We start from the raw sequence: 22,015 nt of genomic DNA, 5'->3' as shown, positions 1-22,015 counted from the left end.
CATGTGGTCATGGAACAAGATAAGAAGCGGTTTCAAGAAGGCGGAAATGATTGGCACCACCAAAAGGCACAGAGAGGTCAAATAAGATAAAGGCTGAAGAGATACAGTAGGTTTGAGAACATGAGGTCACTGGGAAATTTGCTAGTGGGGGTTGGATAAACTGTCGGGCAAGGGGAAGCCATACTGTGGTTTTGGAATGGAGGAAAAAGTAAAACCACAAACTCAGTCGTGTCCCTGGAATCCCAGGTATCCTCCCTGGTTCATCTCTTTGATATATATCACTGATCACTGTAGACTCTTGGATATTTGTTTTATTCTTTAAAAAGATGCATGGCTCCTTTTTTGTCTTATTTCCAAGTTCTGGGAAATTTTTCTCACAGCAGTAAAGGTGTTCTAATACAGGACAATCAAAAAGAATGACAGATGTCCAGGTGTTTGGGGATCACAGTCAGTAAATCAGACTTCCTCAAAATTAAAAAAAAATAATAATTCTTTTCTAAAAACCTTGTTGAGAGGATGAAAAGATAAACCAAGACTAGGGAAAAAAATGTTAACCAAATGCAAATCCAACAAAGGAATTCTGAGCAGAATATAGAAAGAATGCTCAAAACTCAGTTTTATGGTTTAGGCAGTGGTTTCTTAAAATGACACCAAAGGCACAAACAACCAAAGGGGAAAAAAAACAGATAAATTACATCTCAGCAAAATTAAAACATTTTGCTTGTCAAGGGACACTACCACGAAAGTGAAAGCCAACCCCGAGAATGGGAGAAAATCATGAACAAGACGGGGGGGCTAGCATCCAGAACATATAAAAGCTCTTACAACTCAATGATAACAAACAAACAAACCCAATTTTAAAATGACCAAAGTATTTGAATAGACATTTCTCCAAAGAAAATACAAATAATCGCATGAAAAGATGTTCAGCATCATTAGTCAGGCATTGTTGTTGTTGTTATTTAGTCAGTCAGTCGTGTCCCATTCTTTTGGGACCCCATGGACTGTAGCCTGCCAGGCTCCTCTGTCCATGGAATTCTCCAGGCAAGATACCGGAGTAGGTTGCCACTTCCTTCTCCAAGAGATCTTCCCAACTCAGGGATCAAACCCATGTCTCCTGCACTGACAGGTGTATTCTTTACCACTGAGCCACCAGGGGAGCCCAGTCAGGCATTCAGTTCAGTTCAGTCCCTCGGTCATGTCAGACTGAACTGAACTGTACTCCTTTCCCGATTTGGAACCAGTCTGTTGTTCCATCTCCAGTTCTAACTGTTGCGTCTTGACTTGCATACACATTTCTCAGGAGGCAGGACAGGTGGTCTGGTATTCCCATCTCTTTGTCAGGCATTGCTGCTAAGTCGCTTCAGTCGTGTCTGACTCTGTGTGACCCCATAGACAGCAGCCCGCCAGGCTCCCCCGTCCCTGGGATTCTCCAGGCAAGAACACTGGAGTGGGTTGCCATTTCCTTCTCCAATGCATGAAAGTGAAAAGTGAAAGTGAAGTCACTCAGTCATGTCCAACTCTTAGCGACCCCATGGACTGCAGCCCACCAGGCTCCTCCGTCCATGGGATTTTCCAGGCAAGAGTACTGGAGTGGGTCGCCAGTCCCTTCTTGACAGGCATTAGGAAAATGCAAATGAAAACCACAATGAGATATCACTTCATACCTATTAAGGTGGCTATAGGTTTTGTAAATGTAAAATAATTGGTGTTGGTGAGGATATGAAAAAAGTGGAACTCTCATATATTGCTGGTAGAAATGTAAAATGAATGGTGCAGCTTCTGTGTAAAATAGTTTAGCGGGTCCTCAAAATGTGAAACGTTGAGTTACCATATGACCCAATAATTTCATTCCTAAGTATCCACCCAAGAGAAATGAAAACTTATGTTCATACAAAACTTGTACATGAATGTTCATAGCTGCATTATTCATCAGAACCAAAAAGTAGAAACAACTCAGATGTCCTTCAACTGGTGAATGGATAAACAAAAATGCCTTCTACCCATATATAGAATATTATTCAGCCATAAGAAGGAATGAAGTACTGACGTGCTGCAACATATCTGAACCTTGAAACTATTATGCTGTGTGTCCTTTTGGGATGAAGTGCTGGGGTCCAGCCCCGGCTGATCCAGGGTATTCGAAGGGGAGACGGCTTCGGCGGCTATTTAAATATTTATCAAAGATATAAAGAGTAATAGAATGAGGATAGCTCAGTAGGAAAATTCAGTGGAGAAAAGAGGCTGAGTAGCTTGGTTTACGCGGGGGACCAATAAAACTTCAAGACAAGAAGCTTGCACCACTTACGTAGGCCGCAGGCATCCTTCCGTTCTCCCGAAGGAGAGGAGACACTGAGGCCTCCCCGGTCGGATCTTAGAAGCCCAGGCAAAATTAGTAAGCTTGGTGGGTTCCGCGCTCCAGATGGAGACTCAACCAGAGTGAGAGAGAGAGAGCGACATGGGGAGACCAGTATTTCGAGGAACTGATCCCAATTCTTTATTTTCCAGAGTCTGTTTTTATACACTGAGATGTTATACAAAAGTCACGCGGGGTCAGCAGTCCTGACTTTAATTAAAGTCAGGTGCTTCACACAAATGTATACAGAGGTCTTAGGGGTGTTACATCATCTTCTGGCCAGGGGGGCCTGCTGACAATTTATGACCCTCTCCTTGTGACAACGGTCAGTCAACCAGGACACTTATTTCTCCAGGGGTGATTATTCTTAAAACAGACACTACCCAAATAAAGTTACATTCCTATAGGGTGAGGATGTAGTGGGTTTTAGTTAAGGAAAGAATTTACTTAGCCTAAGGTCTAACGTGATTAATATCAAAGGTTAATACTTATTTCTTCTATATATTCATTAATGTGTGTAAGGGCAGGGGATATGGAGACTTAGCAACAAACATTGGCTCAACAAATGAAAAACCCTTCACCAATACAATTTCTAATCAGCCCATTATACTTATACTAATAGTTTTCTAACTTTTCTAAGGAACCTGTTTTTAGAAGGTTTAAAGCATCTCATGTCTCTCACGTTTGGGAGGCTGTGAGCAATCACATGTGGCCGGACAAGCCTGTCAGGCAGGCTAGAGAACCTTCAGAGGAGTTTGTAGGTTGAAACACTCCTATCACGCCCAGGAATTATTATTAACTGGAGCTCTAAGTTAATTCCTTCTCCAAAAGAGGTGGTGGGGGACAGCCCCCCGTAAAGTCAGAGGTGTAGGTGAGCACAAAGTAGTAAAGTAGGCAGGCTCTGGTTATGGGGATTTCCAGGGGGACTCCTGAGGCTTGATCCCACCTTTGCGTATGTCAAGCCTCCTTCCTCATGACCTTTGCCATGGGCGGAGTACCTCACTCTGGCCCCCAACAATGAAGAAAAAGTTTAAAATTAGATTACAGTGGGAGCTGCACTATGGATATAGTGGCACTATAAACTAAGATCATGGCATCCGGTCCCATCACTTCATGGGAAATAGATGGGGAAACAGTGGAAACAGTGTCAGACTTTATTTTGGGGGGCTCCAAAATCACTGCAGATGGTGATTGCAGCCATGAAATTAAAAGATGCTTACTCCTTGGAAGGAAAGTTATGACCAACCTAGATAGCATATTCAAAAGCAGAGATGTTACTTTGCCAACAAAGGTCCGTCTAGTCAAGGCTATGGTTTTTCCAGTGGTCATGTATGGATGTGAGAGTTGGACTGTGAAGAAGGCTGAGCACCGAACAATTGATGCTTTTGAACTGTGGTGTTGGAGAAGACTCTTGAGTTCCTTGGACTGCAAGGAGATCCAACCAGTCCATTCTAAAGGAGATCAGTCCTGGGTGTTCTTTGGAAGGAATGATGCTAAAGCTGAAACTTCAGTACTTTGGCCACCTCATGCAAAGAGTTGACTCATTGGAAAAGACTCTGATGCTGGGAGGGATTGGGGGCAGGAGGAGAAGGGGATGACAGAGGATGAGATGGCTGGATGGCATCACCGACTCGATGGACGTGAGTTTGAATGAACCCCGGGAGTTGGTGATGGACAAGGAGGCCTGGCATGCTGCAATTCATGGGGTTGCAAAGAGTCGGACACGACTGAGCGACTGAACTGAATGAATACTGATGAATATACTTAAGAATTGTGCACTTTAAACAGGTGAATTTTAGTTACATACATTAGATCTCAGTCAAGATGTTGCATTTTCAAATTATAGGAATCAGAACCATCTCTTTTTATATATTTATTTTTATTTATTTGGCTGCACCAGGTCTTAGTTGCAGCATGTAGGATCTTTTGAGTTGCAGCATGTGAACTCTTAGCTGCAGCATATGGCCTGTGGGCATTGACCCAGGGTGGAGGGCAGGGATCTAGTTCCCTGATCTGGAATGGAACATAGGCCCCCTGCATTAGGACTGTGGAATCTTAGCCACTGGACCACCAGGTAAGGCCCCACTCCCATCATCTTATCCTGTTAATTTCACAAACCGGTGCCCAGGAGTCTGTTGCCAGCCGGGCAGTGGGCTAGATACTGAGGATGGAAAGATGAATGAGATTGGACCCGTCTAAAACGGGGCCTTGGTGATAAATCTGTTGTTTGGGTGGACAGTGGTTAAAACTTCTGACGCAGGGATTAAACAGATCCACCTTGGAATCCACTGATTAGAGAGGACTGTTTGTCCTTGGATTCATTTCTCCTCCCCAGTTTTGCCAAAGGGGGATAAGAATTCATACTTTATTCCGAGGTGCTCCAGAGAAGAAACAGATTAGCAGCTGGGAAGCGCTCAATACCTGCAGGGGCCACCACAGTAATCACCCCCAGGCGGTGGTGGGAAGAGTATTGCTAACCCGGTGCAGTTGGGTCTCTGATTTCTGGCTGAGGGAAAAGTGTCCGCAAGCGAGAGTAGTGGGTTCCAGGAGCGCCTGCGCAACCGCGCCTCCGCCGCCTGGAGCGTCCCGGCGGGTGCCTAGCAACCAGCTGGCTCGGCGAACGCGCGAGCATGGAGCCGGAGACCCGGACCTTGAGCGCCGCGGTCCGGGAGCACCTGCGACAATTGTGTCTGCACGAGTTCCCGTGCGGCACCGGCAGCTGGGTGCGGGCGCTGGCGGGGCGGCCGGGGGAGGTGCTCGGGGGTCTGGGAAACGGAGGGGACCGACCAGGGGCCAGGCCAGGGCCCAGGGATGCAGAGCGGGGCTGGGGAAGGGCTGGCTCTGGGTGCTGAGGGCGCCACCAGCCCCAGGAGTTGGTCGATAAGGAGAAGCCTGGAGAGGATGTTTGGATCGGGGCGTTTAGGGAGCGTCCTGACCTGGGGGTGGTGATGGGGTGGACTGTGGGAACAGGGACGCTGCAGGAGAGGACGAGATAGGCCCCCACCTGTGGGCACTGACCCGGTAGAAGGCAGGGACCCCGCCTCTAGCAGAGCGGGACCCCGGGGCAGGCTCTCTTAAAGACACCAGCCTCCTTTAGGGGTGAAATATCGTCCTGAGAGCAGGTGTACAGTTAGGACCCTGCTGCGATGTGGCCAAAGGGGCTGTCCTCACCAGCTAAGTGCAGGAGGAGCATGACCTTCAGAACCAGGGGCTTCTCAAGTGTGCCAGGAAGTCCTGAGTCCTGAATGGTTCCCATGGGCTTGGTGGGAGGCCTTTTGGTGTTCCTGTCCAACTCTTTGAGACCCCATGGACTGCAGCACACCAGGCTTCCCTGTCCTTCACTCTCTCCCAGAGTTTGCTCACACTCATGTCCAATAAGTCGGTGATGCCATCCAACCATCTCATCTTGTCATCCCCTTCTTCTCCTGCCCTCAGTCTTTCTCAGCATCAGGGTCTTTTCCAATGAGTCAGCTCTTTGCATTAGGTGGCCAAAGTACTGGAGCTTCAGCTTCAGCATCAGTCCTTCCAGTGAATATTCAGGGCTGATTTCCTTTAGGATTGACTAGTGGGAAGCTGGGACCCCACATTCCCTTGTCGGGCTGGTCCCCATTTTCACAGAAGAGAAAACCGAGATGCTAATCAAGGAACTAATTAACTTGTTTGATGAACATTGACTGGGCCCCTACTGTGTGCCTGGCATTGTGCTGTGCTTTGGGGCTTCATAGACAGACGCCTTTCAAGACGAAGGGGTGGAAGACAGTAAACTCAAGGACCAAAACATTTCATCCTCCACTTATGGCATCTAAAGGGCCAAATGTTCAGCCTTTGCCACCTCTGCTTCGGAAACCTTTCCTTGGCTAAGTACCTCCCACAGATTGCCTTTCACACCTCCTGGTTTCTAAGCTCACCCTGCTCGTCCTGTCTTATAGTCTATTCCATTTTGGGAGTTTTGAATCCTTGAGAGGGGGTGAGTCATAAAGAGAGAAATTCTGTTCCTCCCCTCCCCCACCCCTTACTGCAGAATAAGTCACGATTTCTTCCTCAAACTAGCCGAGTATGGCGGGAGCTGATCCCCAGAGAGGAGAAGTCCCTGAGCCCTGGGGAGGAGACTGTAGAGGATCTGCTGGGCTTAGTCCGCAGCGCCCACTCACCCTGGGCTCTGGTGGAGGGCTCAAGTGCAGAGGACCTTTTCCTGAAAGAGCTGGCCATCCAGAATCCACTGATGCTCAAAGACAGCTTCTTCTACACCTACTTCAGGTCGCTCCGGGTGGTGGACAAGGATGTGAGTGCTGGGAGTGAGCCTCAAGTACAGGGATGATGAGAGGGGAGCCATTTCCCTTACGGGACCGGGTGGTAAGACCTAGCTCTGCCCTCCTCCTGGTTAATCTCACCAGCTTGTCCACAGAGCAGGGCTACCAAGCCCAGCAAACTTGCCTAGTTTGTTGCCCCAGAGAAGGGAGGCCCAGCCAGGGTGGCCCGTAATGTCCTTGGAGCCAAAGTCAACTGAGGATTCACAGACAGGCCCCTGAAGTTTCTGGCCTGACCCTGTGGGATGTAAACTAGAGTGGTCCTTTAAGACCACAGGGTTCACCATGGCTCTGATTCCTGCCCTCGGGAGCTGACAGTCCAGCAAGGGACACAAGACAGGGAAGCTGGAAGGGTGTCAGAGGAAGGGTGAGGCTTGAGAGGTGAGAGGCCTCTGCAGGCCCTGGCAGAAAGCTGCAGGAAAGGCGCACAGGAGAGGAAGGGGGTTGGGGTGTGGGGTGGTCACTCTCTGAGGCTGGACCCACCGTTGCTGTCCTCTAGTAGATTCCAGGGCCACCCCGGCCACTGCAGCTCCAATATCCCTTTCCTCCTTTCCAGGTAAGCCTGGTGGACAAAGAGCTCCTGAAATTTGTGAAGCTTGAAGAGTTGGTGCTGAGTGCTAATCAAATCAAGGAGATTGACACCACCAACCTGCCCCCAACTCTCAAGGTAAAGGAGCCCAGGTTCCATTCTGGGTCTTGGAGCCAGAGCTGCCCAGAGACCCTGCACTTCCTTGCCCACTCCCCAAGAGATTTGACCATCATGTCTTATGCTAAGGGTGGGTCCAAGGCTTTTGAAAGGTTGGCCAGATCCCTTAAAAAGTGAAACACAGGATTTCCATGTGGCCCAGAAATTCCCTTCCTAGGTATACACCCCAAAGCCTCAAAGGCAGGGACTCAGATTCTTGTACGCTAGTGTTCACTGTTCACAGTTGCCAAACGGTGAAGACAGCCTGTGTGTTATCAGCAGATGAATGGAGCAGCAAAATGTGGTCTGTCTACACAGTCATGAAAAGGCATGACAGGGACTTCCCTGGCAGTCCAGTGTGTAAGACTCCTTGCTTCCACCCACCTAAGGGGGCATGGGATCTATCCCTGGTTGGGGAACTAAGATCCCTCATGCCACACAGTGTGGCAAGAAAAAAAAAATGAAATGAACAACGTGGATGATCTTGAAAACGTGATGCTGAATAAAGGGGTCGGACACAAAAAGCCACGTATTAGATGATTACATGAAATCCGTAGAAGAGGCAAATCCAGAGAGACAGAAAGTACATTAGAGGATACAGGGGGAGCAGGGGAGTGACTGGGGAGACGTTCAGTGGGTCGAGTTTCTGTGTGGGGCGATGAAATGGACAGTGATGATGACGGATGTACCCTGAGTGAGTGTACTTAAAGCTGCTAAATTGTCCACTTAAAAAGGGTTGAAATCACAAATTATGTTTTAATATATACAAAACCACAATGAAAAAATGGTAGGCCAGACAATATTATGAGTCTTCAGCTGAGTGTATCAAAATGGTCTCAATTTTAAATTAAATGCCGGGACTAGTAAATTTGATGGCAGAAGAGGCTCCGCTGTATGTCTCAGTGCCGGGCTCAAGAAGAAAATGAGGAAGGCCTGGGAGGAGAAACACAAGAATCTGTTATCTTTGGGCTTATTTCTTTGGTCCAGGGGCACTTTGGCTTTCCCAGGGACAACTGCCATGGATTGGGAAGTTGCCAAAATATTACAGATGTTCCCTCTCACCCTCTCCGACATCAGCTCCACTCCATATTTTAAAGTTTCCTTTGCAAAAGGAAAAGAAGCTTTCTGACAGCTACTGCAGGAATATTTTCTTCCCGAACCCTTTTTTAAAAATCACCAACCCAAAGGCTGTATTTACTTTATTTTATTATTATTTTTTTTACTTTATTTTTAAATATTTATTTACTTGGCTGCACTGGGTCTTAGCAGCAGCATATGGGATCTAGTTCCCTGACCAGGAATTGAACCTGGACCCCCTGCACTGAGAGTGTGGAGTCTTAGCCACTGGACCACCAGGGAAGTCCTTCTTCCTGGATCCTTAGGAGAGAGTCCAGGTGGGCAGAGAGAGACAAGGCCTGAGTACTTCGCAGCTCCCCTCCTAAGTTGCCCAGGGCTGAAGGAGGGGGCGGACTCTGTTCTACCTGGGCTCCCGGGCTGTCTGTCCGCTCGTCTCAGGTCCTGGAGCTGTACGGCAACAAGATAGCCAGCATGGAGTGTCTGTGCCACCACCCACCCCCGCGCCTCCAGCACTTGGGGCTGGGCCACAACAAGCTCCTGGGCCCCCTGGAGAGTCTGCACGTCACCAGCGACCACTGGTAACTCGGGAGCCCCCCGGGGGAAGAGGGAGGAGGGGGCTGAGCTTTGGGGCCCCTCTAAGCTGGAGACTTGGAGAACTCAGCTTTGCTCTTTTCTGTAATAACTCCTGGTTGGCTGCTAAGTCCAGACCTAGGGTTTTTTCCTCTGACGTCATAAACCAGAAATCCCACTGAGGCCCAGGGGAGGGCACCAAGAGCCAATGAGAGTGAGCGGACCTTTTGCTTTGAGGACGTGCTTCCAATTCAGGATTCCTCTTGCTGTTGTTCGGGCCAGTGAATTCTTGGTTCCGAGGGCCGTCCTGCATCTCCCTGGCCTCCACCCATCAGAGGCCAGGAGCATCCACCCCAGACCCGCTGTGACAACCCAAAGTGCCACATGGCCACTGGGGGGCAAAGCTACCCCCACCTGAGAACCACTGCCCTATAGACAAGTCTGCTTTGGCTTTGTCTCCTTGGTGGGTGAGCAGTGGTCAGTCTGAGTCATCTGAGGGCAGCAGACACCACCCATGAAAGCCTATCAGAGGAGGGACTTCCCCAGCAGTCCAGTGGTTAGAACTTTGCCTTCCAGTGCAGGGCGTCGTAGGTTCGATTCCTGGTCAGGGAGCTAAGATTCCACATGCCTTGGGGCTGATAACCCCTAAAACATGAAACAGAAATAACATTGTAACATATTCAATAAAGACTTTAAAAATGATCCACATTAAAAAAGAAAAAAAGACCCTCCCTCAGAGGAAGCTGGGCCAGAGAGGCCTGTCAAAGCCCCTGTGAGGATTCCCGGGGCTCAGCATCCCGGGCAGACCTCCCTGGGCTGAGGTTCATGACAGTTCTTTCCTCACAGCCCAGGAAGGCCTCGAGGAGCAGGGCAGCTTTCCCAGGTGGCCTGGGAACGTGCTCATGGAAGGCCTGTCTCTGACCCTAATTTCCTCCTTCCTCCTCTTTATCTTGGCAAAGCTGCCTCTGCAGAACCTCAACCATGCACAATTCCAATCCCTGACTTCCACTTCCTCTGTCGTCAGGGAAGCTGCCGAGGCACAGGAAGAGAACACACGCTTTGGGCTGTGTGTGACAGCTGAGTTCAGAACTCTGCCAGAGTTCTAAGCGTTCTGGTTATTTTTTATTAATTTATTCATTTAAAATTTTTGGCCACATGGCATGTAGGATCTTAGTTCCCCAACCAGGGACCAAACCCACACTCCCTGCTGTGGAAGCGCGGAGTCTTAACCACTGGACCTCCAGGGACCTCCTTAAGTGTTCTGGTCTTTGATTTGGAAAACAGGCTTATGATAACGTCGCCTGCTTGATGCTGAGTGTGGATTTCATAGAAACATGTATGTGTGAAAGCTCCATCTTTTGCTGTTTTGAATTTAAAAGGAGGGTACTTGTCCTGCGAATCCATCTTTCTGATGCTTCCACCAGTTCTCCTGAAGGAGGCTGGTACTGGGCAAAATCTGTGTGCCGGTCCAAACGAAGTGTTCTTCTCGGGTATTTCTGTGACTGGCTGGTCAACATTAGGGCAGGATGAGAGGAGGGAAGAAGGGCAGGTGCGGCTGGGAGATGGTCACGTGTGATGGCGGGATTGTGCTGATGAGGTGTCCCCTTGTGAACTGTATTTGTTGCCTCTGCTCTCAGAGCTGGAATCCGTTCACTTTCTGGTTTGCACAGTAGGGAGGCCCGCCACCGGGTGGGATGTGCGGGCGCCGCCTCTGTCCCTAGTGGCTGGCTCTTCTTCACCTACGTGCCCCAAGAAACAAACCAGGGACTTCCCTGGCAGTCCAGTGGCTGAGACTCCGTGCTCCCAAAGCAGGGGGCCTGGGTTTGATTCCTGGTCAGGGAACTAGATTCCACATCCAGGACCGAGACCTGGTGCAGTCAAATAAATAAGTAAATATTTAAATAAAATAAAAGGAACAAATCAGACTGCTTCCCACAGTCGTGGCCTGGTCTGACCCTGGGGCACTTCTTCCAGCTTCCAGACCCTTCAAGGCTCACACCCCCTCTTCCCAGGCCCCCCTGTTTGTCGGGCTCTCCTACCCCACCCCCACGGCCCCTCCATACAGAGGCCTGCCTCCACCTTCCTCACCAGTCTCTCTGTCTCTGCTGAGAACCTTCTAGATGTATGGGAGATAGCCAGATGGTTAGCTGAGAAGAGGTCTATACACATACAAGTTGAGTGGAAGCAGGATGTGACGGCCACCTCTGTGCACAGCAAGAGCCAGAGGGTCGGGGGAAACGGGGGCTCCATCCAGACAGGGGGCTAACTCGGGTCAACAGCAGCCTGAGGCCTGAGTGTCAGGGAGGCCACAGTCTCCCATCCCGCCCTCAGCACCGGGCCTTGTCCAGCCGGGACTCGGGGTGCCGGGGGTGCTGGCAGATGCAGGCACAGTGACACGACCACGGCTGCCTGTCCCCACCGCTCTGCTCACCTGGCCTTGTGCTCCTGGGCCGTGCCGCTCGCCTTTCAGGCCCAACCTCGTCTCCCTGGACCTGAGCTTCAACAACCTGACGGACCTACAGAACATGGTGGCCGGCCTGCAGACACTGAAGCACCTGAGGCTGCTGCTCCTCCAGGGCAATCCACTGGCCCTGGTGCCCCACTACCGGGGCTTCACCATCGACAGCCTGGCCAGGCTCTGCGTGCTGGACGACATCACCGTGGCATCCAGCGAGAAGCATCTCTTCCGGGGGCTCAGCCGCAGCGAGGGTGAGGGGGCCAAGGCGCAGGGCTTGGGGGAACTGTTGAGGGCCCCCCCGGCCTACCCACCACCCTACTGGGTGTACATGTCTTGTTTGTCACCCAACTCGGCTGACTCAGACCTTGGTCAGGTGTAACTCACTTTCTTGGGCAGAGTTCTCGCCCAGATTTTGATCCACGTGATTGAGATTTGGGGACAGAAATGGTAGGGGGTTGGGACCATTGCGGTCCCCTCCCTTCCTTGCGAGACAAATGGGAAACATTCTTTAAATCAGCTTCTTGGCTTGCTGGTGACTTGAGATCACCCCTTGTGGCTGTACCAGAGTCTCCTCAAGGTCAGGGTGATGAAACAGGGTAGTAATAGCTCCGCCCTCTGCGTGTCAGGCACCGGCTAAAGTCACATAGCCTCCACCTGCAAGCATCCTGCAAAGCAGCTCCTGCCATTTCCATTATACGGATCAGGAAAACAAGGCTGAAGAGGGGTGTCTTGCCCGAAGGAAAGTGAAAGTGTCAGTCACTCAGTCGTGTCTTGACTCTTTGTGACCCCATGGACTGTAACATCTGTCCTTGGACTTATCCAGGCAAGGATACTGGAGTGGGTAGCCATTCCCGTCTCCAGGGGATCTTCCTGACTCAGGGATTGAACCCGGGTCTCCCACATTGCAGGTGGATGTTTTACTGTCCGAGCCACCAGGGAAGCCCCTGAGACTTACCCCAGTTCCCTGCGTGTTGAACTTGGCAGAGCTGGGACATGAACCCAAGTCTGCAAAGTGAGGCTCAGCCCGGCTCAGAGCAGGAGGCAGGAGGCGTGCTCACCCGCCCTCCTTTGCTCTCTGTCTGTCCATCTCATCCCTCAGTTCCCCTCACCCCTGCCTGTTCCCTCCTGCAGATCTCCTGGCGCCCGAGGCACAGTTATTGGTGACTGTTGGAAACCTCCGAGGGGTGCTGGACTCCTCGGTCTTGGACCCAGAACCAGGGCCCCAAGGCCCTTTCATCACTTACAATTACTATGTGACGTACGATTTTGTAGAAGATGAAGAAGGCGAAGGAAGCCAATACGGTGGCGTCCTGGCCGAGGTGGGTGCCTGGGCAGCTCTGCCCTTGGGTTCTCAGGATCCCCTGTGCAGACAGGATGGCTTTAGGGAAACCAGGAAACCCCTTGACATGGGCCTTTCCAATTCATACCCTCCTCTGAACAGGAAGGCAGCTTCTGCTCAGCCCCTTTCTTGAAGCTGGTGTTGCTGGTGTGCTCAGTCACTTCAGTCGTGTCCAACTCTTTGCGATCCCCTGGACTGTAGCCTCCGGGCTCCTCCATCCCTGGGATTGTCCAAGCAAGGATACTGGAGTGGGTTGCTGTCTCCTCCTCCAGGGGATCTTCCTGACCCAGGGATCGAAGCCACATCTCTTAAGTCTCCTGTATTGGCAAGTGGGTTCTTTACCACTAGCACCACCTGGGAAGCCCCTTGAAGCTGGAGTGACTCTCAGTCCTGCTCACCCCTTCCTAATCCCCCCTGAAACAGAAGCAAAGGACCTAACAAGGGAGCAGCCCAGATTCTCGGGACTAGGCTGCTGGCCTCCCGACCCTGCTCTCCAACTCCCCCTGTACCTCCCCTCTCCCTTCCCATCACAAGAAAACTCAACAGCGTCATCTGACTAGGAGAAATGCGAGGGTTTCCTAACGTGTGAAGAAATTGTTACTATTTTGACTCTTTATTATTATTACTCATTTATTTGTTTGTCTGTGCCGGGTCTTAGTTGCAGAATGTTGGATCTTCCGTCTTTGTTGTGGCATGCAGGATCTTTAGTTGTGGCATGTGGGATCTAGTCCCCTGACCAGGCATTGAAGCCAGGCCCTCTGTGTTGGGAGCTTGGAGTCTTAGCCACTGAACATCCAGGAAAGTCCCTGTCTTTACTCCTAACACAGAACTTTCGGAAGAATCAAGACTGGCTGTTCAGTTTGTTTGCTTGGCTGGTTTTTAACTTCCTGCCCTCTAAGGCCATGCGTTTCTTTGCTTCACATCCATCAAGCACAGGCGCCCATTCGCACCGTATGCGTGTCGTGTCGGGCGTGCGCTCTGAGGCTGGCAGTCTTGAATGTATTTTCACATCTTTGACAGATCATCAAGCCCCCTTCCAGCTTGGAACAGCTGGGTGAGGACATTCTGGAAGAAATCATCGAAGACGTAGAAGAGTCCTTGGAATCAGGGCTGGCCTCCCTGTCCGAGTTGGGGGAGATGGAGGAGTCCATTGTCTCTGGTGCTTCTGAGCCGTTGCCACGGTCCACAGACTCTGCAGAAGAGCTGGCCAAACTGCGGCCACTCCTGGATCCCCGGCTCTGCCCATCCCCGGGGTAAGGATGCTCACGTGGCTGGGGACCTGGCCCAGACCACACCGGATGTTTACCGTTCTCTGTGCCCCCATCCCTCCTGGCCTCTGTCCCTGGCTGTGCCCATGTGTTGCTGATCTTCTCAAAGCCCTCCCCGGATGGCACAGCCCCCCACCATGTGGCCTCTCTGCTCCCAAGGACCGTGCTCTTCAGCACAGTCCCCAAGCCCTGGTCTGACGTCATCCCCTGCAACTACGAGATGCAGCACACGCTGAAGGACCTGGTGCCGCTCAAGGCCTTCCTGCTCTCAGGGACCGTGGTCACCGTCGTGGAGGAGAAGGTGGGCGCCAGCGTTCTCCAGGCTTCATACTCTGCCCCTGTCTCCTGTGCTCTGCTTCTCTGTCGGGCATCTGTAGCCCTACTCCCCCATTGGCAGGGTCTCTGTGCTTTTCCAGAAAGATCCTGGCTAGCCCCCTCCCCGCCTCCACCCCCTAGATTCTCTCCTGGCCTGTGGAGCAGCCGTCTTCCTCAGACAGTCCCTTGGCTGCTAAGAAGGGCAAAGGAGAGAAGGACAAGAAGGAGAAGGAGAAAGACAAGAAAGACAAGAAGGGCAAAGACAAGGCAGGCAAAGGGGAGAAAGAACCCCCCAAGGTACCTCCAGGTGGGGCGGTGGCCTGGGTGGTGGGAGGATGCTCCCGGCCCCCTGCCCACCCCGTCCACCCACCTGGCCTCTCCCCACAGGCACAAAAGGGGAGCAAGAAGCAGAAGGAGCTTCCTAAGGAGCTGCGCCAGGACCCGCCCATCCTGCGGGTGCTGGGCAGCAGCCCGGTGGTGCTAGAGCCCCTGCTGGCGGGGGAGCCGTTCGTGTCTACCGTGTGCAACTTTGGGGTGATCCGGACCTTGGAAGCTGACCGGCTGACACTTAACAGGGTATAATGCCCCCCCCCCACCCCTCCCCTGCCCACAGATGCCTGGTCATGGTGGGGAGGGGATGGAGGGGGAGGGGGGATGGGGAAGAGCAGCAGAACCACAAGAGGGTGGGGGTCAGGGCATGCAACAAGGGTCACCTGCCTGATGGGTGGCCTTCTCGAGTCCGAAGGGCCAGGCAAGCAGGCAGGCCGGGAAGCTCCTCCGGAGGAGACCCCCGCCTCACCTCCCTGGTCTAAGAGGGACCCTGACCAGGGAGCTCTCACCCGCTAGCGTCTGGACCCATCCCTCCCCCAGTACCCCCCCACTCCAGTGAGGAACTTACTCTGTGGTTCTCTCTCTCAGGATGCAAAGAAGAATAAGAAAGGTAAAAAAGGTAGGTGCTGATGAGGGGCAGAGGGCAGGGAGGGTTTGCCGAGGACGAGTCTGTTAGGGTTGCTGTAAGTTGCCCCAGGGCGGGTGGCGAGTGAACACCAGACATTGCTTTCCAGCTGCTCTGGAGGTGAAGTCCAAGACCAAGATGCCAGCAGCACCAGGTGACGGCCCTCGGCCTGGTTGGCACCTTCCCCCTGGGTCCTCACCTGGTGGGAGAGGGGCCAGCACCAACCACCCCCCGCCCTCATGACATAATCACCTTCCGAAGGCCCTACCTCCCAACAGCATCACCATGGGGGGCTGGGATTTCCACACAGGAGTTTGGGGAAGGGCACAAATATAGCAGGACTCCCTGAGGGGTCAGCCTGACTGGGGACTGAAGGGATGGGAGGATGGAGAGTTGTATCTTCCAGCTGATGGGAGGGCCACACCTACCCTGAGGACCAAGCCCTGAGTCTTCTGTGTGGCCCTGTGCATGGGGGCCTGCCTCGGTCAGGACCCGGGCAGGACAGGCGTCCCGGGGCGGGGCAGGACGGAATGGGGAGGGGAGGCTCGGGTTCGGGGGGTCCAGTGTCCTTCCAGCTCAGCGGTAGTCTTGCTCCTGCATGGCATGCTAAGTCGCTCAGTCGTCTCTGACTCTTTGCCATCCCAAGGCAGGCTCCTCTGTCCATGGGGATTCTCCAGGAAAGAATACTTGTCCCTCCTCCAAGGGATCTTCCCTATCCAGGGTTTGAACTGGTGTCTTATGTCTCCTGCATTGGCAGGCAGGTTCTTTTACCATGTGAGCCCTACCTGGGAAGCTCCTGCAGGGCATTAGCTCTTCTTTGCTGTATGAGGATCTCAGGCTTGTTGTGTGGGCAGTGGCAGCATTGAAATAGTTAAGTTTTAGATTTAATTTTTAGAACTGTTTGGCTTACGGGGAGAGATGGAAGACATTGCTCAGTTGGGAGAGTGCTGCAAAAGTCTAGGTAAGATCACAGCAGTGCTGTGAGCAGCAGGCAGTGTGGAAACAGCCCAGATGACCATCAGTGGATGAACTGGATAAGCCAAATGTGACCGACCCATACAGTGGGACTTTTTAAAGAAAAAAATTATTTGCTGTGCTCGGTCTTAGTTGTGGCAAGCCAGTTCTTTAGTTGTAGCATGCATGATCTTTAGCTGTGGGACTTGAGACCTTTTAGTTGTGGCATGTGGGATCCAGTTCCCTGACCAGGGATCGAACCTGGGGCCCCTGCATTGAGAGCTCAGACTTGTCTTAGCCACTGGACGACCAGGGAAGTCCCCATATAATTATTCCATCATGAAAAGGAATGAAGCCCTGACACATCCAACTCCATGGGTAAAGCTTGAAAACTCAGTGCTAAGGGAAAGAAGCCAGACACAAAAGACTGCGTAGTGTATGATTCCATTTTACATGAAATGTTGAGATGAGTCAAACCCATAGAGACAGAGAGTAGATCAGTGGTTGCCTGGAAGTGGGGAGGGGAAAGGGGTGTGACTGCTTAATGGGTTTCCATTTAGGGTGATGAAAATGTTCTGGAATTAGTGGTGATGGTTGCACACCATTGTAAATTTACTAAAAGTCACCGAACTGTATGCTTTTAAATGGTTTAAATGTTCTGAATTTTATGAGAATTTTCTCTCGCTGGAAAAAAAAAAGTCACCTTAAAAAAAAAAAAGAAGCACTTAAGGCAAGAATCAGAGCCTGGGCTTAGGAATGGGTGGTGGGGATGGTGCGGAGAAGACAGAGCAGAGAGCCATGAGGAAGAAGAAACAGGCCAACCTGGTGACTGGGGAGCAGGAGCAGGCAGGACTTCTGCCTGGCAGTGATTGGGGCCCGGTGCGGTGGGGGGAGAAGATGAGCTCAGCTTTGGGGACGTGAAGTTGAGAAGTTGAGTTGGGTGTGCATCCAGAGTCCCCATGGTCGACAGTGTGCTGAGCTGCCTCCTCTTCTCTGACTCCATCTCCTCTGCCCTGGTCAGAACACCTAGCGGTCTTCACTCAGAACGACTGCAGTTTCCTTAGCCTGCACGGGGGAAGTCTACTCAGAGTACTTTTACTCTTCCCACTCACTCCACTGCTGCTTCCTGGGTCAGTCAGCTTCAGTGACCCTTCTCCAGGGAAGCTGATCGTCTGGTTGGGGTTAGGCCCTTTATCTTCTTCACAGCATCCTGTGTTTTCCTTTACAGGAAATCACAATGATCACAGGTATCACAATGATACCTACATAGATGTGAATCTGTGTAGGTGCTTAATTTTTTTTAAATTTATTTATTTATGGCTGCACTGGGTCTTCGTGCGGCACGCAGGCTTTCTCTAGGGGCGGTGAATGGGGGCTGCTCTCTAGTTGCAGTGCGAGGGCTTCTCACTGCAGTGGCTTCTCGCTGCAGAGCACGGGTTCTAGGGTGCGGGCTCAGCATTTACAGCACATGGGCTTAGTTGTCCCACAGCGTGTGAGATCTTGGGCTTCCCTGGTGGATCAGATGGTAAAGAATCTGCCTGCAGTGTGGGAGACCTGGGTTCGATCCCTGGGTTAGGAAGATTCCTTGGAGGAGGGCATGGCAACTCACTCCCCTATTCTTGCCTGGAGAACCCAGGGATAGAGGAGCCAGGTGGACGCAAAGAGTCCATGGGGTCGCAAAGAGTTGGACACGACTGAGTGACTAACACACACACACACACACACGTATGTACACACAAGTAAGCTCTATTAGGGCAGGAGCTATGCTTGTATTCTTTAAAGCCAAACAATCTCCAGCTCCCAGCACATCGATTGAATGAATGAATCAGCTTATAGATGGTGTTTAAAGCCATGAAGATATGAGTTTGTTGATAGAAAAGGGTTGAGCCCAGTACTCTGGGAAACACTACAGATTCTGAGCATGAAGGGAAAGCAAGACCTGAAAGGGTCAGACTTAACTGTGTCCTAAAACAAAACCTAAGGATATTGATAGGAATACAGAAATAGCCAAGCCAAGGTGAGGTAGCCAGCCACTCAAGGTAAGTTCACAATGTCTGCCACCCAGTGAGAAATTACCAGGCATGTAAAAAAGCAAGACAATTCAGTATATAATGAAATTGAATCAATTGTAATTGACTCAGCAATGACATATATGATAGAATTCATAGACAAGGACATTAAATCCATCTTTATCATTATATTCCATATAGCCAAGAAGCTAGAGGAAAGATTGACCATGTTACATAGTGACATGGAAGATAAATCAGAATTGTAGAGATGAAAACCACAGTATCACTTGAAAAATGTACTCGGAGGGATTAATGGCAGATTAGACAATGCAGAAGGAAGACTGAGGAAACTAACTGGAAGCAGGAGAAACTACCCAGACTTAAACTCAGAGAGAAAAATGGCTGGAAAAAAAATGAACAGAGCATTAGTGATCAGTGACATAAACTCAAAGGAAATCATATCCACAGAGTGGGAGCCCCCAAAGGAGAGTGGGGAGGGAAGAGAGAAATTTAAGTTGATAGTTTTCAAATTTGAGTGTTTAATGTCCACTGTTCTGCTACTGTCCTCTGGTTTGCATTTTTTTTTTCTGATGATAAATCTGATGTCATCTTCATATTTGTTCCTCTTATATAATGTGTCCTTTTTTCGCCCTCTCTCTTTAAGCTTTAAAAGTTTTCTCTTTATCACTGATTTTAAGCAATTTTATCATTAAGCCCTGGGATTAAAATGAGCTCAAAGAAAGCTTTTACTTTTTACATTTTTGCTAATTTCTTTAATGTCTGGCTTAACTGAGGAAGCCACATATGCAGAGGTGCTTCTGCAGTGAGTCTGTGTGATGTTTGCTGTAGTTAAAGTATATGAAGAAAATCTATTCTCACATGGACATGCAACTGGAAAAGATGGAAATAACTTAATAGACTTTAAAATAATTGTGGATATTCTTTGACATTACATCAGGCTTGACAACCAGTAGTTTTTAAAAGAAGGTTGTTACAACATGGAAACAATCTATATGAATGAAGTTTTTCATAATAAGTTATGTTAAATTCATTAGTCTACATTGCCTTTTTAAAAAAAAAACAAACGCTGCATTTTGAACATCTGTCTTACTCATGGACAATTGCTAACATCTGGTCATTGTTTTTTGTGAAATACTGGTTCACTGAGTTACGCATATTTTCCAGCTGTTCACGTGTTTCTTTATCCATTATCTCCAAATCGCCTTCTTTATCCTCAAACCTATCACTGGAAAAGTCTTCCAGTATTGGAAAACTGTTAAGTTCATGGTGGCAGATACAATGTTACAAAGTATTTGCACTTTCTACTTGAAAGTGCAAATGTTACAAATGTATTTATCCAAATGCTTTCAGATGTTTTGCCTGGAGTGCCAGGCTTGCTTCATTCGTTTTTAAGAAAATATTTGCCAAATATTCACGCTGAAATAACCATATTTAAAATATATATATATTTATTTATTTGGCTGCTCCCGGTCATGTGGGATTTAGTTCCCTGACCAGGAATGGACCCGGCCCCTTGCATTGGGAGTGTGGGGTCCTAGCCACTGGGCCCACCAAAAAGTGCAGAAATAACCATATTTTGTCAGCCTTCTTTCAAGTGAAAAAGATGTCTGAAGAAAAAGCAGCTAGTTCATCTTGTAACTCAAATTGAAGCTTGTTGAATGACTTAATTAGAAGTGATTTATGCCTTATTACGGTTAAGACCCCAGGGCGATTCTGAAACCGTGCTGGCCTGGGGACCCAGGTCAGGTTTGCATTTTGGGGACGGAATCGCCCGGGTCGGCCGTGCACCGCCAACCCACTCATCTCTCCGGATTCACATTTTCATATTCCCTCAGAAGTAAAATCTTTTGGTTTCAGTGTACGAAAATGACTATCAGCCTGAGCCCCTGACGGTGGAGATCCAGATCCAGCTGATCCAGTGGCGGTCGACCGAGGAGGCGCTCCGGGGGCTCGTCATGTAGGGCGGGATTAAAGGTGGTTCTGACACCGTGGATGTCCGGCCGGTCCAGTTCTGACCCCGCGACAGTCCGGCCGCCGCCGTGCGTCTGGGAGGGGGGTGCTGGCCAGGAGGAGCGCCGAATGCCTGGCTAGGGAGGAGCAGGAGGCTAGCAGCGGGGTTGCGGGGGCTGGCCAGGGAGGAACGGCGTCGGGGGGTAGGGGTTGTCCTCGGGGAGGGGAGGAGGGGGTTGCTGGCCGGGGGAGCTGGGGTGGGGAGGAGCCGGGAACTGGAAGAGGGTCCCTGGCCGGGGAGAACCTCTTGGCCTGCAGGTGCGTGGGGTGGGAGGGGCCCCGCCCTCCAGAAGCCTCGCCCCCAAGCCCGACGTCCGCGGCTGGGGAGGCAGCCGTGCGCGGGCGTGGCCAGCGCTGGCGGGCGCCGCGAAGCCCCGCCCTCCGCACGAGCCCAGAAGAGCAAACTGTGCTCACCTGGTGCCGCTGCGCGAGCTCCTCGCCTGTGCCCAGGCGGCGTCACGGCTCAGGTAGGTCGGCGAGGGGCGGGCGGACGGGTGTCGGGTCTGGGTCGCCTGGAGCCCCTCTACTGGGAGGGGCCTGTCCCAGTGTGAGCAGAGGGGTGCCGGGCCCATGCCCGGGAGGGGCAATGCACCGACCTGGTTGCATTGAGGTCGTGGTCGCCCTGCCCGGCGGGAGCCGCTTCCTGCCCCCAGTGAACCGTCGGGGCCGGAGCCGGGGCCGGGGGTGGGGTGAGGGGTGTCTCCTGATACCTCTCGGCTTCTGTTCGCCCCACTGGGGCAAGAATGCCGAATGGCCGGACCTGGGGGTTTGGCCGGGGGCAGCCTGGGGGCGCTTGCTCCGGATTCCCCGTCGTGCAGCGCTGCTGACTGTGCTCCAGCCGGGAGAGGGGTGCCCACCGCGGGGCTCTGGTTCCTGTTCTGGCGACCCCGCGGGACTTTGCGCCCCCACAACAGTCCTTTACGGACTGTCGTGTGGAGAATGAACCAGCCCTTGACCCTTGCCCTCATCGAAGCATACCAGGTTACCGAGACCAGTGAGGATCCCAGAAGCAATATCAGACCCTTAGGGCTCAGCACCCACTTGAGGGTAAGGCGTGCACTCACCGAAGGACCAGGCTTGGGGAGGGGGAGGGGGCGGGTCACAGAATGGAGGGAGGCTTGTGTTTAGCAGGTACTGAATTGGATTCACAGTAAGTGCAGTGGAGTGGGGAGCAGAGGAACGGCCCCTCCTTGCGGTGGGGAGTTGGGGGTTAGCTCCTGCAGTGGAGCGCCGAGGAATTGGGCGCACTGGGAGCGCTGTGGGCAAAGGGGCAATCGGGTCCACAGCGCCTCTGAAACGCACAAGTCAAAACCAAACTGCTGGCTTTGCGCCCTTCTCGGTAAATGGCGCCACCAATCTGCCCCCACTCTCCCCTTCCCCCGGCGTCCTCTCCCGCAGCCAGTGTATCTCCCACACCTGAAAGCCATTTTCTATGCCTGCAATCCATCTGGCCCTCAGGCGCCCCACAGCCTCCACCCTAGTCTCAGCTGCGCTCCCTTAATGACTAATGCAAGAGTTTGCTAGCTACTTTCGTGTTTCCATTCTTGCCCCTCCATAAACCATCATCTAAGCATCAGCAGTAGTGACCTTCTCTGCTAAATCCTCTAAGGGATCTCCGCAGTGCTTACAATAAAACCCTAGATCTTTCCCGGGAACTTCACTATGGATCTTGTATGTGACCTTCCTCAGGC

At 51.4% G+C, this 22,015-nt stretch overlaps 1 protein-coding gene across 7 annotated transcripts; it reads left to right on the top strand.

The window, feature by feature from the left end:
* The first annotated feature begins 4,939 nt into the window (after positions 1–4,939).
* On the top strand, positions 4,940–20,305 carry LRRC43 (leucine rich repeat containing 43). 7 transcript variants are annotated; one of them, XM_086347545.1, is made up of 13 exons: positions 4,940–5,079; positions 6,378–6,638; positions 7,220–7,330; positions 8,864–9,003; positions 11,466–11,704; positions 12,585–12,772; positions 13,813–14,045; positions 14,220–14,361; positions 14,517–14,672; positions 14,763–14,951; positions 15,294–15,324; positions 15,440–15,484; positions 20,172–20,305. In XM_086347545.1, exons 1-13 carry the CDS (start codon positions 4,987–4,989, stop codon positions 20,273–20,275), a joined length of 1,932 nt encoding a protein of 643 aa, XP_086203671.1. In that variant the 5' UTR covers positions 4,940–4,986; the 3' UTR covers positions 20,276–20,305. The 7 variants fall into 7 exon arrangements, 5 of the variants coding, with proteins under 5 accessions (XP_086203671.1, XP_086203673.1, XP_086203672.1 ...); XR_015144458.1 differs by having other exon boundaries at positions 4,952–5,079; positions 14,170–14,361; XR_015144459.1 differs by lacking the exon at positions 15,440–15,484 and having other exon boundaries at positions 4,952–5,079; positions 14,170–14,361.
* The last annotated feature ends 1,710 nt before the right edge of the window (positions 20,306–22,015 follow it).

Source organism: Bos grunniens, chromosome 17 (genome assembly GCF_055505025.1).
Source record: "Bos grunniens cultivar Pamir isolate PY7600 chromosome 17, Bosgru_T2T1.0, whole genome shotgun sequence".
NCBI classification, from domain to species: Eukaryota; Metazoa; Chordata; class Mammalia; order Artiodactyla; family Bovidae; genus Bos; species Bos grunniens.
This window is presented reverse-complemented; position numbering and strand designations above follow the sequence as displayed.